The sequence below is a fragment of the Chiloscyllium plagiosum genome, unplaced genomic scaffold (assembly GCF_037043375.1).
Source record: "Chiloscyllium plagiosum isolate Xiang-an unplaced genomic scaffold, Cpla_swu_hap1 HiC_scaffold_3, whole genome shotgun sequence".
In the NCBI taxonomy this organism is placed as follows: Eukaryota; Metazoa; Chordata; class Chondrichthyes; order Orectolobiformes; family Hemiscylliidae; genus Chiloscyllium; species Chiloscyllium plagiosum.
The window spans coordinates 121013372-121028332 of NW_028270141.1; the positions used below are offsets into that span (position 1 = coordinate 121013372).

Sequence of the window (14961 nt, forward strand, 5' to 3'; positions counted from 1 at the left end):
TTTTCTGTAGGCCTCTGAATTGTTCCAGGGATGTAGAGGAAAGGATAGCAAAGATGATTCTTGATAGGAGCAAGAGTAACAGGGTAGTTGTAATGGGGGACATTTACTTCCCCAATATTGACTGGGAATACAATAGTTCAAGTAGATTAGATGAGTCAGTTTTTGGTCAATGTGTGCAGGAGGGTTTTCTGACACAGTATGTAAACAGACCAACAAGAGGCGATGCCATACTGGATTTGGTGCTGGGGAATGAACCCGGTCAGGTGTTATATTTGAGCACTTTGGCGATAGTGACCATAATTTGGTGATGTTTACAAATAGCAATGGGCAGGGATAGGTGTATACCACAGGGACAGAGGTGTAACTGGGGGAAAGGCAATTATGATGCGATTAGGCAAGATTTAGGATACAAAGGATGGGGAAGGAAACTGCAGGTGATGGACACAGTTGAAATGTGGAGCTTATTCAAGGAATAGCTACTGTCAGTCCTTGATAAGTATATGCTATCAGGCAGGGAGGTAGTTGTCGAGAGAGGGAGCCATGATTTACTAAAGAAGTTGAAGCTCTTGTCAAGAGGAAGTGGGAGGCTTATGTGAGGATGAGGCATGAAGGCTCAGCTAGGGCGCTTGAGAGTTATAAATTAGCTAGAAAACATCTAAAAAGAGGGCTCAAATGAGCCAGGAGGGGATATGAGAAACTGTTAGCAGAAAGGATCAGGGAAAACCCTAAGGCCTTCTATAGGTATATTAGGAATAAAAGAATGACGAGAGTAAGATTAGGGCCAATCAAAGAAAGTCGTGGAAAGTTGTGTGTGGAATCTGAGGACATAGGGGAAGTATTGAATGAATACATCAGTATCCACGCAGTAAAAGGGAATGTTAGTGAGAATACTGAGATACAACTACAAGATCACATGGAATTGAGGTTGACAAAGAGGAGGTTTTATCAATTTTGGAAGATCTGAAAACAGATAAGACCCCGGGGCTGGATGGGATTTATTCTCGGATTCTCTGGGAAGCCAGGGAGGAGATTGCAGAGCCTTTGGCTTCCATCTTTATGTCATCATTGTTGACAGGAGTAGTCCCAGAAGACTGGAGGATAGCAAATGTTGTTTCCTTGTTTAAGAAGTGGAGTTGTGAAACCCTAGTAATTATAGGCCAGTGAGCTTCAGTTGTGGGTAAGATGTTGGAAAATGTTATAAATCATAGGATTTATAATCATCTGGAAAGAAATAATTTGATTAGGGATAGTCAACATGGTTTTGTGAAGGATAGGTCATGCCTCACTAACCTTATTGAGTTGTTTGAGAAGGTGATAAAACAGGTGGATGAGGTAAGGCAGTTGAGTTGGTGTATATGGACTTCAGTAAGGTATTTGATAAGATTTCACATGGTGGGTTATTGCATAAAATAAGGAGGTTTTTAGTTTTAAGGTGATTTAGTGGTTTGGATCAGAAATTGGCTAGCTGAAAGAAGACAGGGTGGTGGTTGATGGGAAATGTTCATCCTGGAGCTCACACCAGTAGTGTGCCACGAGGATCTGTTTTGGGGCCACTGCTGTTTGTCATTTTTATAAATGATCTGGAGGTGGGCACAGAAGGACTGGTTAGTAAATTTGCAGATGACACTAAGTATGCAGAGTTGTGGATAGCGCCGAAGAATGTACAGAGGGACATAGATAAGATACAGAGGTGGGCTAAGAAGTGGCAAATGGAATCAAATGTGGAAAAGTGTGAGGTAGTTCACTATAGAAGAAGTAACAGGAACGCAGAGTACTGGGCTAATGGTAAAATTCTTGGCAGTGTAGATGAACAGAGAGATCTCGGTGTCCAAGTGCATAAATCCCTGAAAGTTGACACCTAGGTTGATAGGGTTGTTAAGAAGACATATGGTGTGTTGGCATTTATTGGTAGGGGAATTGAGTTTCGGAGCCACAAGGTCATTCAGCTGTACAAGACATTGGTAAGGCCGCACCTGGAGTATTGCGTACAGTTCTGGTCACCACATTATAGGAAGGATGTGGAAGCTTTGTGAAGTGTTCAGAGGAGATTTACTAGGAGTTTGCCTAGTATGGAAGGAAGGTCTTATGAGGAAAGGCTGAGGGGACTGAGGCTGTTTTCGTTGGAGAGAAGAAGGTTGAGAGGTGATTTAATCGAGGTGTATAAGATAATCAGAGGGTTAGATAGTGTGGACAGTGAGAGCCTTTTTCCTCGGATGGCGAAGGCTAACACAAGAGGATATAGCTTTATATTGAGGGGTAATAGATTTAGGACGGATATCAGGAGTAGTCTCTTTGCTCAGGGAGTAGTATGGGCGTGGAACAGCTTGTCTGCAACAATAGTAGACATGCCATCGTTAAGGGCATTTAAATGGGCATTAGTCATACACATGGATAATAATGGAACAGTGTAGGTCAGATGGGCATCGGATTAATTTCGCAGGTTGGCGCAACATCGAGGACCAAAGTGCCTGTGCTGTAATGTTCTACGTTCTATGTAAAAGTGGTCTCACCATTGTCCTGTAAAGCCGTAACATATCATCCAAACTCTATGACCAATGAAGCTTGCCAAATGCCTTTTTCACCACCCTATCTACCCACGAAACCATTTTCAAGGAACTATGCACCTGCACCTCTCGGACTCCTTGTTTGGCAACACTCCCCAGGAGGCAAAAGTGAGGACTGCAGACGCTGGAAACCAGAGTTTAGACCAGAGTGATGCTGGAAAAGCACAGCAGGTCAGGCAGCATCCAGTTTCCTCATTTCCCCTCCCCCCACCTTAGCTCAGTTCCAACCTTCCAGCTCAGCACCATCCTCATGACCTGTCCTACCTGCCAATCTCCCTTCCCACCTCTCCGCTCCACCCTCCCCTCTGACCTATCACTCCATCCCCACCCCCATTCACCTATTGTACTCTTTGCTACCTTCTCCCCAACCCACCTCCCCCATTTATCTCTCCACCCTGGAGGCTTCCTGCCTCTATTCCTGATGAAAGGCTTTTGCCCGAAACGTCGATTTTCCTGCTCCTCGGATGCTGCCTGACCTGCTGTGCTTTTCCATCATCACTCTGATCTCAACACTCCCCAGGACCCTACTATTAACTGTGTGAGTCCTGCCCTAGTTTGCCTTACCAAAATGGAACACCTCACATTTATCTAAGTTAAACTCCATCTGTCACTCCTTGGCCTGAATGATCAAGGTCTCAATGTAATCTTAGATAACCTGCTTCACCTGCCCATTATACTACCTATTTTGTTGTCATCTGCAAACTTACTAATCATAACGCCTATATTTATTTCCAAATTGTTTATGTAAATGACAAAAATCAGTGGGCCCAGCACTGATCCTTGCAGCACACTGCAACTCATAGGTTTCCAGTCTGAAAAACTCTCTACCATCCACTTTAAAGCCAATTTGCATCAATTGGGTAGCTCCCCCTGGACTCCACGTGATGTAATCTTGCTAAGCAGTCTACACTGCAGAAGCTTGTCGAATGCCTCGCTGAAGTCGAAATAAACCACATCTACCATGCTGCCTTCATCAATCTTCTTTGTCACCTCTTCAAAAGACTCAATCAGATTCATGACACACAAATTTCACTGCACAAAGCCATGTTGACTATCCCTAATCAGTCCTTGCTTTTTGAAATGCATGTAAATCCTGTCATTCAGAATCCCCTCCAACAATTTATCCACCATTGATGTGAGGCTCATTGGTGTATAGTTCCCTGGTTTTTCCTTACCACCTTTCTGAAATAGAGGCACTACATTAGCCATCCTCTAGTCTCTTGGCACCTCAATCAATGAATAGCTGGAATAATGGCATAAAAACACTTCTGGTTCACTAATGTCCTTTCAGAGAAGGAAATCTGTTGCTCATACCTGGGTCTACAAGTGACTCCTGATCCACAATAATGTCGTTGACTGTTAACTGCTCTTTAAAATGGTCCAAGCAAGTCAGTCAGTTCAAGTGGCAATCAGGGATGGCCTCATCCATACAAATGAATTTAAAAAATTGTATTTTCCTTAAATAAGTCCTGTTTTATAATAAATCATTACATCTATTGCGTGTTAAGAAGACATGGTTGATGGATTTGAAATCAAAATCTGATAAATTAACAAATATAATTAGCTATTATACTAATATCTGGGTAAAACTTGTTTTAATATATGTTTTAATATATGTTGCAACTAGTGAACCAGTGTGGCCACAGAGACAGGGCACTCCTCAGCTTTGGTCATGATACTAATATAAGGCATGAGTTAAAATGACCCCTGAGTAAACCTTCTGTAAAGGTATTTAGTCCAACCTATGAAAAAAAATTAACTTAGGTCAGTGTGGTCTGATTATTTATAATTAATACATTAAAAAAGTTTTTATTACAAGCAGTTCTTCTATTCATACCTTTATTTTTTTCTTTAATTCTTTTATTTTATTCTTGCGTTTGAGCTTTTGTCTGCGTTTTTCTCTCCATTTTTCAAGTTTTGAAGGAAGGATCCAATCTATCACATTACTCTCTTCAACCTTAATGAAAATGCTTGCATCTGGGAACAAACTATTTTTTATCAGGTACTGAACTTCCTCTGATGTAGTGGGAAACCCATCTAGAACAAACCCTGTAGATCTGAAAAATGCAAAGTATATCATAGACTTATATCATTACATATGCCAACACAAAGTAAGCTTGTATGTGACACCTGTGGAGTATAAAAGAGTTTCTCTATCAATTATCAACCTTTCATCTTCAAACCAGAAGTACCTTTCAGATATAACTGAAAGTGGCAACTTTGCATTGATGTAAAATGATTTTGGATAAATCACGGCACTTGCAAACTTTGGGAGTCAGTTCTTTATCACAAGTACACCAAAGCCAGGAAAGATAGACTGTATTGATAAAAGTATCTCACACCAGTTTGAATTTCATTCATTAGAGGATATTTCTCATCAAATGCAAAGCCAAATTTAAAAATCAGTTTACAATTATTTTAATATTTGTGGAAGGCTGATGCTATTGAGTTAGAAATGGAGCTGTAAATATTTATAGCAATGGTTTGATCTTCTTACTGGCCACAATGTTCCAATACTCCTTGGTTACAGGAGTGATGCTAGAGGATTGTATCATTCCAAGCAATACCACTTTGTTCAAAAGATACGCCCAGCTGCTGAAGGCTATTCAGTTTAACTTCTGTGATGAGAAGGCTTTTAGAAACAATATTCCTGGACAAAATCAATAATCACTTGTGAACATCCAGATGAATTAAGAAAAGCCAGCACGAATTTTGGAAAAGACAAGCATGTTTAAATACATTCCGTGCATTTTTTATGAGGTAACAGAGATCATAGATGATATTAATGTGATCAATGTGATGTTGCCATAGTCTGACCAGACCATATGGCTGCTCTCTCATTGGAGAGAGATGCCTGGCAATGGTTTAACCTGAGGGTTGCCATACCTCAGACCAGGGGAGATGTTGAAAGAAGAGTCCTTCATAATAACCACTTAGCTGGTCTGGGATTCTGTTGGCATCAGTCTGCATTGAAAGTTAACCATTGGGCCTCCAGGCAGCAACTATTCAAGGGGCCTCCAGGCAGCAACAATCCAACAGGCCTCCAGGCAGCACACAACAACCTGAATTCAAGCCAGGCAATAGCACCAACCCTAGCTTGACGGTCCATTCTGATGTCCAGACCCCACTGTCCAATCTCCTGTTCCTCTTCCAGGCAGCAGCAGGAGCAACTAATTTCCTCTTCCTGTCAAGCAGTTCTTGTCTAAACTCCCTTCTGTGTTCCAATGTAATGACTCAGGAAGCCCAATTGGAAAAGAACACCATCCACCACTGAACACTAAATAGAGCCACTACTTGTGATGTACAAAGGCTAGTCCCAGCCTGGTGCGAACAATTCTGCAGACCCTGGGTCTGATTTATAAAGGGCTCAGGTGTTGAGTTCCAGCTGGATAGGCCATTGTCTGTTACCAAGGCCCCTACATAGGCCTTGTAAGGGTCATCATACTCTGAGGGCCTTGGTGAAGTGAATGCCATGAAATTCTTTCACAGTCACCTTTTAACTGTAGATGGGAAAGTTCCACCCTTACATCTTAAATAAATTGAACTCACTTGAATGGTTCTTCATTCCACCACTTTGGAATAAGGTTATCAAGGATTTCTGATGGCAATTGTTCATCTTCAAGTAGGTATGCTTTCATTGCTTCTTCTTCTGCAGTATACTCCACTTCTTCTTCCTGGGTAATAATATTAAAATTACGCGAACAGTATCATGAACTAAATTACAAGTATTTATATGAGAAAACAAGAGATATGTGCAAATACACCATACTGCCTTTTGAGCCTACCCCACCATTCTATAGGACCATGACTGGCTTACTGTCTTTGCTTCATTTTTCCATCCACTTCCCATCTCCCTGAAATACCAAGCATCTGACCTGTTTCATTTTTAAATATAAAGCAAAGTACTGCAGTTGTTGGACATCTGAAAAAAAGCAAAATGCTGGAGAAACTCAACAGATCTGGCAGCACCTATAAAGATTGAAACAAAGCTAACATTTTAAAGCTTGTATTACTCTTCTTCAGAGCTGCACAAATGTTGCCAGGCCTGCTGAGTTTTTCCAGCATTTCTATTTTTATTTCAGCTTTAAATATGTTCAACGATAGCAAATTCACAATCTTCTGTGTTGGAGAATACCAAAGATTCATAAGGTTTTTGAGTGCTACTTGTTGCTATTCATCTCAGGCCTAAATGATCAGAACTTTATCCTGAGACCATGCTCCTGTGACTGTGTTCTAGATTTCCCAGCCAAGGAAAACAACTTCTCAGTATCCATCACATCTTAACTTTGTACATTTCAATGAAATCACTTCTCTAAACTCCAGGGAGTATAGGTCCAACCTACTGAGCAATTTACTCATGATAGGACTATGCTCCTCTCCCTGACACTAATGTATTATGTCACAAGCAAGTATATCCTCTTTAAATATCAAGGAAAACTATGCATAGTACTTCAGTTGTGTTGTTCACAAGACCTGTACAAGTGTAGCTCGACTTCCTTATTGTGTAGTCAAATCCCCTTGGAGTAAAGACCAATTTACCTTGAGTACAAGTTTACCTAATCTCCTCTGAACATCAACTTTTACCACATGCATGCTTTAAAAAATATATTCTGCTTTTCTTTTCTTACTATCAAAATGACTAATGTCACACTTATATACATCATCTTATTATTCATGATGTGGAGGAGCTAGTGTCGGACTGGGGTGGATAAAGTTAAAAATCACACAACAACAGGTTACAGTCCAACAGATTCATTTGGAAGCCTTCAAGGCATTACTCTTTCATCAGGTGTTGTGTGATTTTTAACCTTATTATTCATTCACTTAACATACATTTATCTCTTTGGTGCCCTTTTGTGTGCTAATCACAGGTTACATTCACATCCAGCTTTGAACTGCATTACCAAAGTTGGATACACGATCCTCGGTCTCTTCACCCAAGTCACTAAATTGCTAAAGTCCCAGGACTAGACCTTGCAAGATCCCACTAACCACAGTTTTTCAACTTAAAAATGCCCCATTTATCCTTACACTTTGCTTCTCGACCAGTAACCAATCCAATATCCATGCTATCATCCCCAATTCCATAAGCAAAATATTGAGAAATAAGTCAGTCAACTGAGGCAAGCAGGTCCCCCAGGAATTCAAGTTATGGCAACATACACTGTTACATGTATGCTGTAGCCTGCAGTATGGCTGGTGATGGCACAGGCTCGAATTTATTTCCATCACATGGCTAATCAGAAATCTCTTCCACTCTAACAGCCAACTATTGGCTTATCTTGAAAGGATTTTCAAGTTGATACCTCCTGTTTGGTCATGTTATGAATGAACTTTCCTTAGACATCAAGTCTAGGGAGATCAAAAATACCTACTCAAGGTACATCTACTAGTTCCCACTTATCTGCTCTACTAATCCTCAAAGACTGCATCAATTTGTCGAGCATGACTGCCTTTACAAAAAAGACATGTTGACTTCTGTTCATGTTTTGTATAATCACATTGTTAAGATTGTTAATTTCACTACCTTTCTTGTTTTGCTTGACCCTACTCAAATTGTCTCACCTAGATTGTGGACATTAAAATGCAGATTTGATGACAGCTTTGAGGAACACTTCCATTCAATCAAAAACATGAACCCAAGCTGCTGGCATCCTACCATTTGAACTTTTTATTTAGGTCTGACGCTGACATTTTTGTCTGTAGCCGATTGCAATTGTCCAATGAAGCTCAGTCTGAACTTGAAGAATAGCATCTCATTTTATGATTATGCAGTTTGTAGCTTTCTATATTCAACATTTTGTTCCATAATTTCAGACTGTAGTGCTACATGGGAGGGTTTAAACTAGAGTGGTAGGGGCTGGGAAAGAGCAGTCGGTCAGCAAGTGGAGGGATTGAGGGAAAGGTAGATATTAGGACCAGTAAGTCAGAAAGTAAAGACAGGCAGAGACAGGTAAATGAACATGATGGTACAAATGGGCTGAAGTGTGTTTATTTCAAGGAATACTATAGGTAAAGCAGATGAGCTTAGGGTCTGGACCAATACATGTGACTACGCTGTTGTGGCTGTTACACAGACTTGGTTGAGAGAGGGACAGGACTGGCTGCTCAACATTCCAGGATTTCATTGTTTTAGACGAGATAGAGAGGAAGGTAGAAGTGGTGAAGGAGTTGCATTGTTAATCAGGGAGAACATCACATCTGCACTCAGGGAGGACATACTGTAGGGTCCATTCACTGAGGCACAGCATAGGTACAGGTCAAAAATAAGATGGTGCCATCACTTTGATAATATTAGACTATATGCCACCTAACAGCCACCAAGACATCGAGGAACAAATATGTAATCAGATTATGGAAAAATGTAATACCAACAAGGTTGCCATAGTGGGTGACTAACTTTCCCGATATTGACTGGGACTCCCTTACAGCAAGAGGCTTAGATAAGGCAGAATTGGTTAAGTACATCCTAGAATGTATGTGGATTGTCCAACTAGACGAGAGGCCATACTTGACCTTTTATTGGCTAATGAGCTGGGCTAGGCGACTGGCCTTTCAGTAGGAGAGTGTTTTGGTAACAGTGATCACAACTTGTTAAGTGTTAAGATAGCTTATGAATAAGGATATGTCAGGACCTTGCGGGAAGGTATTAAATTAGGGGAGGGCAAATTACATCATTATTAAGCAGAAGCTAAAGAGTGTTAATTGGGAGAAGCTGTTTTCAGGCAAGTCCACTTTCCACTTGATCACACAAGTTGATAGGGTGGTGAAGAAGGCATAAGGCATGCTTGCCTTTATTGGTTGAGAATTGAATACAAAAGTTAGGATGTCATGTTGTAGGTTTATAAGACTTTGGTTAGGCCACACTGAAGAGTATTGCATTCAATTCTGGTCACCACTTTACAGAAAGGATGTGGTGGCTTTGGAGAGTGTGCAGAAGAAGTTTACCAGGTTGCTGCCTGGATTAGAGGGTATGAGCTACAAGGAGAGGCTAGAAAAACTTAAACTTGTTTTCTCTGGATTGGCAGAGGCTGAGGGGAGATTTGATAGAAGTCTATTAAAATATGGGATGCATAGAGACGGTTGATGGTCAGAATCTTTTTCCCAGAGTAAAAATGTCTAATTCTAGGGGGCATGCATTTAAGGTTACAGGAGAAGTTTTTTTACACAGACAGTGGTAGGCGGGACAATGGTGGAGGCAGATACAATGGAGGCACTTAAGGGACTTTGAGATAAGTATATGAATATACAAGGAATGAAGAGCTATGGAGCAAAGGGATGAGTTTAATTTGGTGTCATTTTTGACACAACAGAATGGCCAGCAGGGTTCCTATGCTGTACTGTTCTATATTCTGATCTCTGTTCTGCCATTCTGTTTTCTTATTTTTGCTTTCAGATTACTGTTATTCATTATTAGAACAAGAACAATACAACATAGGAATGGGCCCTTTGGCACCCTCACCCCCAACCTGTGCCGCCACATTATGCCCTTCCATACTAAAACAGTCCTCACTTGCAGGATCCGTATCCTCTATTCGCTTTCTGTTAATGTATTCATTCAGTTATTTCTTAAATACTGCTATTGTGTCTGCTTCCACCACCTCCTCTGGCAGCACTCACCATCCTTTTTGTGGAAAACTTGCCTCACACATCTCTTTTAAACTCTCCCCCAACCCTGGGATGGCATGGTGGCTCAGTGGTTAGCACTGCTGCCTCACAGCGCCAGGGACCCACCCTCGGGTAACTGTCTGTGTGAAGTTTGCACATTCTCCCCATGTCTGCATGGGTTTCCTCCGGGTGCTCTGGTTTCCTCCCACAGTCCAAAGATGTGCCGGTCAGGTGAATTGGCCATGCTAAATTGCCCACAGTGTTAGGTGCATTAGCTAGAGGGAAATGGGTCTGGGTGGGTTACTCTTCGGAGGGTCAGTATGGACTTGTTGGGCCAAAGGGCCTGTTTCCACACTGTAGGGGAATCTAATCTAATCTAAAAAAAAACCCCTCATCTTGAATCTGTGTCCCCTAGTAACTGACTGCTCCACCCTGAGAAAAAGCTTCCACTCTATTCATGCCATTCACAATCTTATAAACTTCTATCAGGTTGCCCCTCAACCTCCTGAATTTCAGTGTCATTTATTTCTAGACTCATTATTGGTTAACTTTATTTGTCCTATTACCATTCCCCTTGGCTTTGCCCCACAAATTCTGTCATTTAATGTTTCCCGACTTCTGTTTTATCTTCTCGTGTTGTTTTTTCTAATATTTTATCTACTCATAATACTTATAATCTACTTATAATACTTATAATCTACTTATAATACTTATAAGTTTTCACCATTTGTAAATTTTCTAAATTCTGATGAAAGGTGACAATCTGAAACATTAACGTAGTTTCTCTCTCCATAGATGCTGCTAAACCCACTGAGTGTTTCAAACATTTTCTCTGTATTTCATATTTCCAGCAGATGCAGTATTTCGCTTTTAGAAAATCTAACCACTTTCAACTGCATTCAATTGCTGAATACTCGACCACCATTAACATTCTTGAGATTTACCATTGACAAGAAACTTAACTGGACCAGCCATATCAATACGTGACTACAAGAACAAGTCAGAGGCTTGGAATTCTGTGATAAAGATTTGATATCCTGAAGAATATCCTGAAATCTTAGAATATATTTTCTGAAGACTGAACACCATCTATAAGGCACAAATCAGGGGTGTTCAAGCATTCAAGAAGTTCAACATATCAAGACAAAGCAGCACACTTGGTTGACACTTGCTCAAGCACTCAGGCACTGTGGTTGAGCAATAAATGGCTTTCCAGCAAGGGTCATGTCCCATGAACAGACTAGCATTTGTTTCTATTTTTCAGACTTCCATTAGCCATTAAGTCTACATATTCACATCTGAGCAAAATAGTGCTGTGATCTCATGCTTATGCATAGGCATACTACTGGAAATTCTTAGACAGAAATCCCTGGTGGAAACTGTAGCTGGCTTCGACTGTCTTGAGTCAACTGGTACTGAGGCCAAAGGTTGCTCAGCAACAGAGGTTTCCCAACTCAGTGCAGATAAGAAGTCGATTTTCCAATGTTCTTTGCTAGGTAGTTTAGTGTTAGGTTGAGTGGTTCCTCTTTGTATGAGGTCATCTGAGAACATTAGAGTATATTTTTAAATTAATGTGAATTGGCATTTTAATATTTATTTCTATGGAAAATTATTGAGTTGTACCTCTGGTTTTTCATTTTCAATCTCAATATTTTCAGCTGGTTCACCCTTTTCAAGTGCTGCAATTGTTGCTATTTCAACTAGTTCTTCTTCTGTTGGTTCATCATCATATTCAGGCCCAATCTTTTTCTTAGTTTTAGGGAAAAGTAGCTCCTGAAGACATTCAACGAACTGAATGTGAAAGATGTTGAATTTGTTTGCCAACCATCTGCTATTGATTGTTTTACCCGATCCTTTGGCCCCAAACACGAATAATCTCAGTGGAGGTGGCTGTTTAAAAATAAAAGACATATTTTCATGGGTATAACAGTGATTCTTTATTAACGTATTCTTTTCATTTACAAACATTGCGGCTTGCATCTTGTTAATCATAGCATTAAACAGAACAATAATAGAGAGGTGGTAATATTGTGATAATGTCATGGGACTAGCAATCCAGAAGTCCAATCTAATGATCTGAGGACATGGATTTGAATCCCACAGTTCAAGTGAAAAGTTTGAATTCAATATATATAAAGTTCGCATAATGGTAACCATTGGCAACTTTTGTAAAATCTCATCTGGTTATAGGGATCCTAGCATCTTTATTAATTATTGCTGCCTAAATGTTCCAGTGGTTGAGAGTCCTTTCAGTTACTTACATTTTACTGCAGCCAGTTGCCGCTGTGAAACTGGAAGATGATTGGTCCACCAGCTTTGACAGTGTCAGCATCTGCTCTTAAATGCACGTGTAATGTGTTTCTATGTTGGTGTTTAGATCAAAAACACAAGTGACTGTTGCCCCTCGAGCAGCAGGTTTGAAACAGTCCTGGTTCTTGTTCCCCAGCCTCAAAATAGAATATCAGCACTCTAAATCAGTAGCTAATTTGCAAGTATCATATGATGCCTTTAAATATAGCATAAATCAACATGTGAAGCCCAGATCCCTAATTTCAATACATTACCCTCCCTTTCCACTTTGAATGCTGATAATGTACACTAATGCTACAAATACAAGTCAAAATTTGAGTGATGCATTTCCCAGCAGAAATGTTTGGCTGCAACCTGCCTACCATATTAGAACTTAGTGGATCAATTAGCATTCCGAAAATGTGCACCATTCCTATTTATAAGCCACAACATTCAAAGCATCCTTGACGAAGATTAAAGTTTTTATTTGATTTGCTTTATTTATTTGATTTGATTTAATGTCACATGTATTTTGTTTTACAGTGAAAAGTGTTGTACAGTGTCGCCACTCTCTGGCAGAAAAACAAAGAAATAAAGAAGTGTTCGACTTACAGTCCATCATGTTAAGTGCTCTGCCATGGGCCATGGGCCTGGTGGCCAGAAATTCACCAAGTTTTCTTAAAAGCCTTCAGATCTGTGACTATTATCATCTATAAGGATAAGGCCACTCGATTTACCTGCTCACCATCACCTCCAGGATTCCACTTAAATTGCACATAATCCCCAAGACATGAATCTTTGCTCCATCAGCATTATCACATAAGAATCATGACACATTCTACTGAATTGCACTGGGGAGTACCTTCAACAGTTTAGAAGGCAACAAAAGATAATCAATAAATGCTGACCTTGATAGTAATGTCTATTTCTCAAGAACGAATTAAAAATAAAGAATATTATTCAATGGAAAACCACCACATCTGTGGGTATACACTTATAATGAACATAGTTTCAAGACCACAAGTTATTGAAACTAGACCAATGTAATCCTATATAAAGTCTAGATTAAGTGACATGTACACAAATACTTTCAATTACTATGAACTGTATTGGTTAATTTTCCTACAGCTCATTACATTTCTCTTTCAACAATTATCAGGGAGAAACAGTGAAAATTAGAGAAAGGCAGTTGATAAAGATGAGGGACGTCAAATGCCTGATGTTAAAGTTGAGAACATCCTCACAGTTTGTTTCATTTATTTTATTAGAGTCATAGAGATGCACAGGATGGAAACAGACCCTTCGGTCCAACCCGTCCATGCCAACCAGATATCCCAACCCAATCTAGTCCCACCTGCCAGCACCTGGCCCATATCCCTCCAAACCCTTCCTATTCATATACCCATCCAGATGCCTCTTAAATGTTGCAATTCTACCAGCCTCCACCACGTCCCCTGGCAGCTCATTCCATACACGTACCACCCTCTGCATGAAAACGTTGCCCCTTAGGTCTCTTTTATATCTTTCTCCTCTCACCCTAAACCTATGTCCTCTAGTTCTGGACTCCCCGACCCCAGGGAAAAGACTTTGTCTATTTATCCTATCCATGCCCCTCATAATTTTGTAAACCTCTACAAGGTCACCCCTCAGCCTCCGACACTCCAGGGAAAACAGCCCCAGCCTGTTCAGCATCTCCCTGTAGCTCAGATCCTCCAACCCTGGCAACATCCTTGTAAATCTTTTCTGAACCCTTTCAAGTTTCACAAAATCTTTCCGATAGGAAGGAGACCAGAACTGCATGCAATATTCCAACAGTGGCCTAACCAATGTCCTGTACAGCCGCAACATGACCTCCCAACCCCTGTACTCAATACTCTGACCAATAAAGGAAAGCATATTAAACGCCTTCTTCACTATCCTATCTACCTGCGACTCCGCTTTCAAGGAGCTATGAAACTGCACTCCAAGGTCTCTTTGTTCAGCAACACTCCCTAGAACCTTACCATTAAGTGTATGAGTCCTGATAAGATTTGCTTTCCCAAAATGCAGCACCTCACATTTATCTGAATTAAACTCCATCTGCACTTCTCAGCCCATTGGCCCATCTGGTCAAGATCCTGTTGCAATCTGAGGTAACCCTCTTCACTGTCCACTACACCTCCAATTTTGGTGTCATCTGCAAACTTACTAACTGTACCTCTTATGCTCGCATCAAATCATTTATGTAAATGACAAAAAGTAGAGGGCCCAGCACCGATCCTTGTGGCACTCCACTGGTCACAGGCCTCCAGTCTGAAAAACAACCCTCCACTACCACCCTCTGTCTTCTACCTTTGAGTCAGTTCTGTATCCAAATGGCTAGTTCTCCATGTATTCCATGAGATCTAACCTTGCTAATCAGTCTCCCATGGGGAACCTTGTCGAACGTCTTACTGAAGTCCATATAGATCACATCTACTACTCTGCCCTCATCAATCCTCTTTGTTACTTCTTTAAAAAA

The 14961-nt window shown here is 40.6% G+C and overlaps 1 protein-coding gene across 3 annotated transcripts in view; it reads right to left on the minus strand.

The window, feature by feature from the left end:
- The window catches only part of ak9 (adenylate kinase 9), a 274249-nt gene that overhangs the window by 70355 nt on the left and 188933 nt on the right, over positions 1 to 14961 (minus strand). For all 3 annotated transcript variants that reach the window (XM_087983041.1, XM_087983046.1, XM_087983034.1), the window contains 3 exons: positions 11796 to 12062; positions 6114 to 6238; positions 4402 to 4621 (listed from right to left, as the gene is read on the minus strand). In XM_087983041.1, coding sequence (XP_087839167.1) covers positions 4402 to 4621; positions 6114 to 6238; positions 11796 to 12062 — 612 coding nt within the window. The remainder of the gene's footprint in view (positions 1 to 4401; positions 4622 to 6113; positions 6239 to 11795; positions 12063 to 14961) is intronic.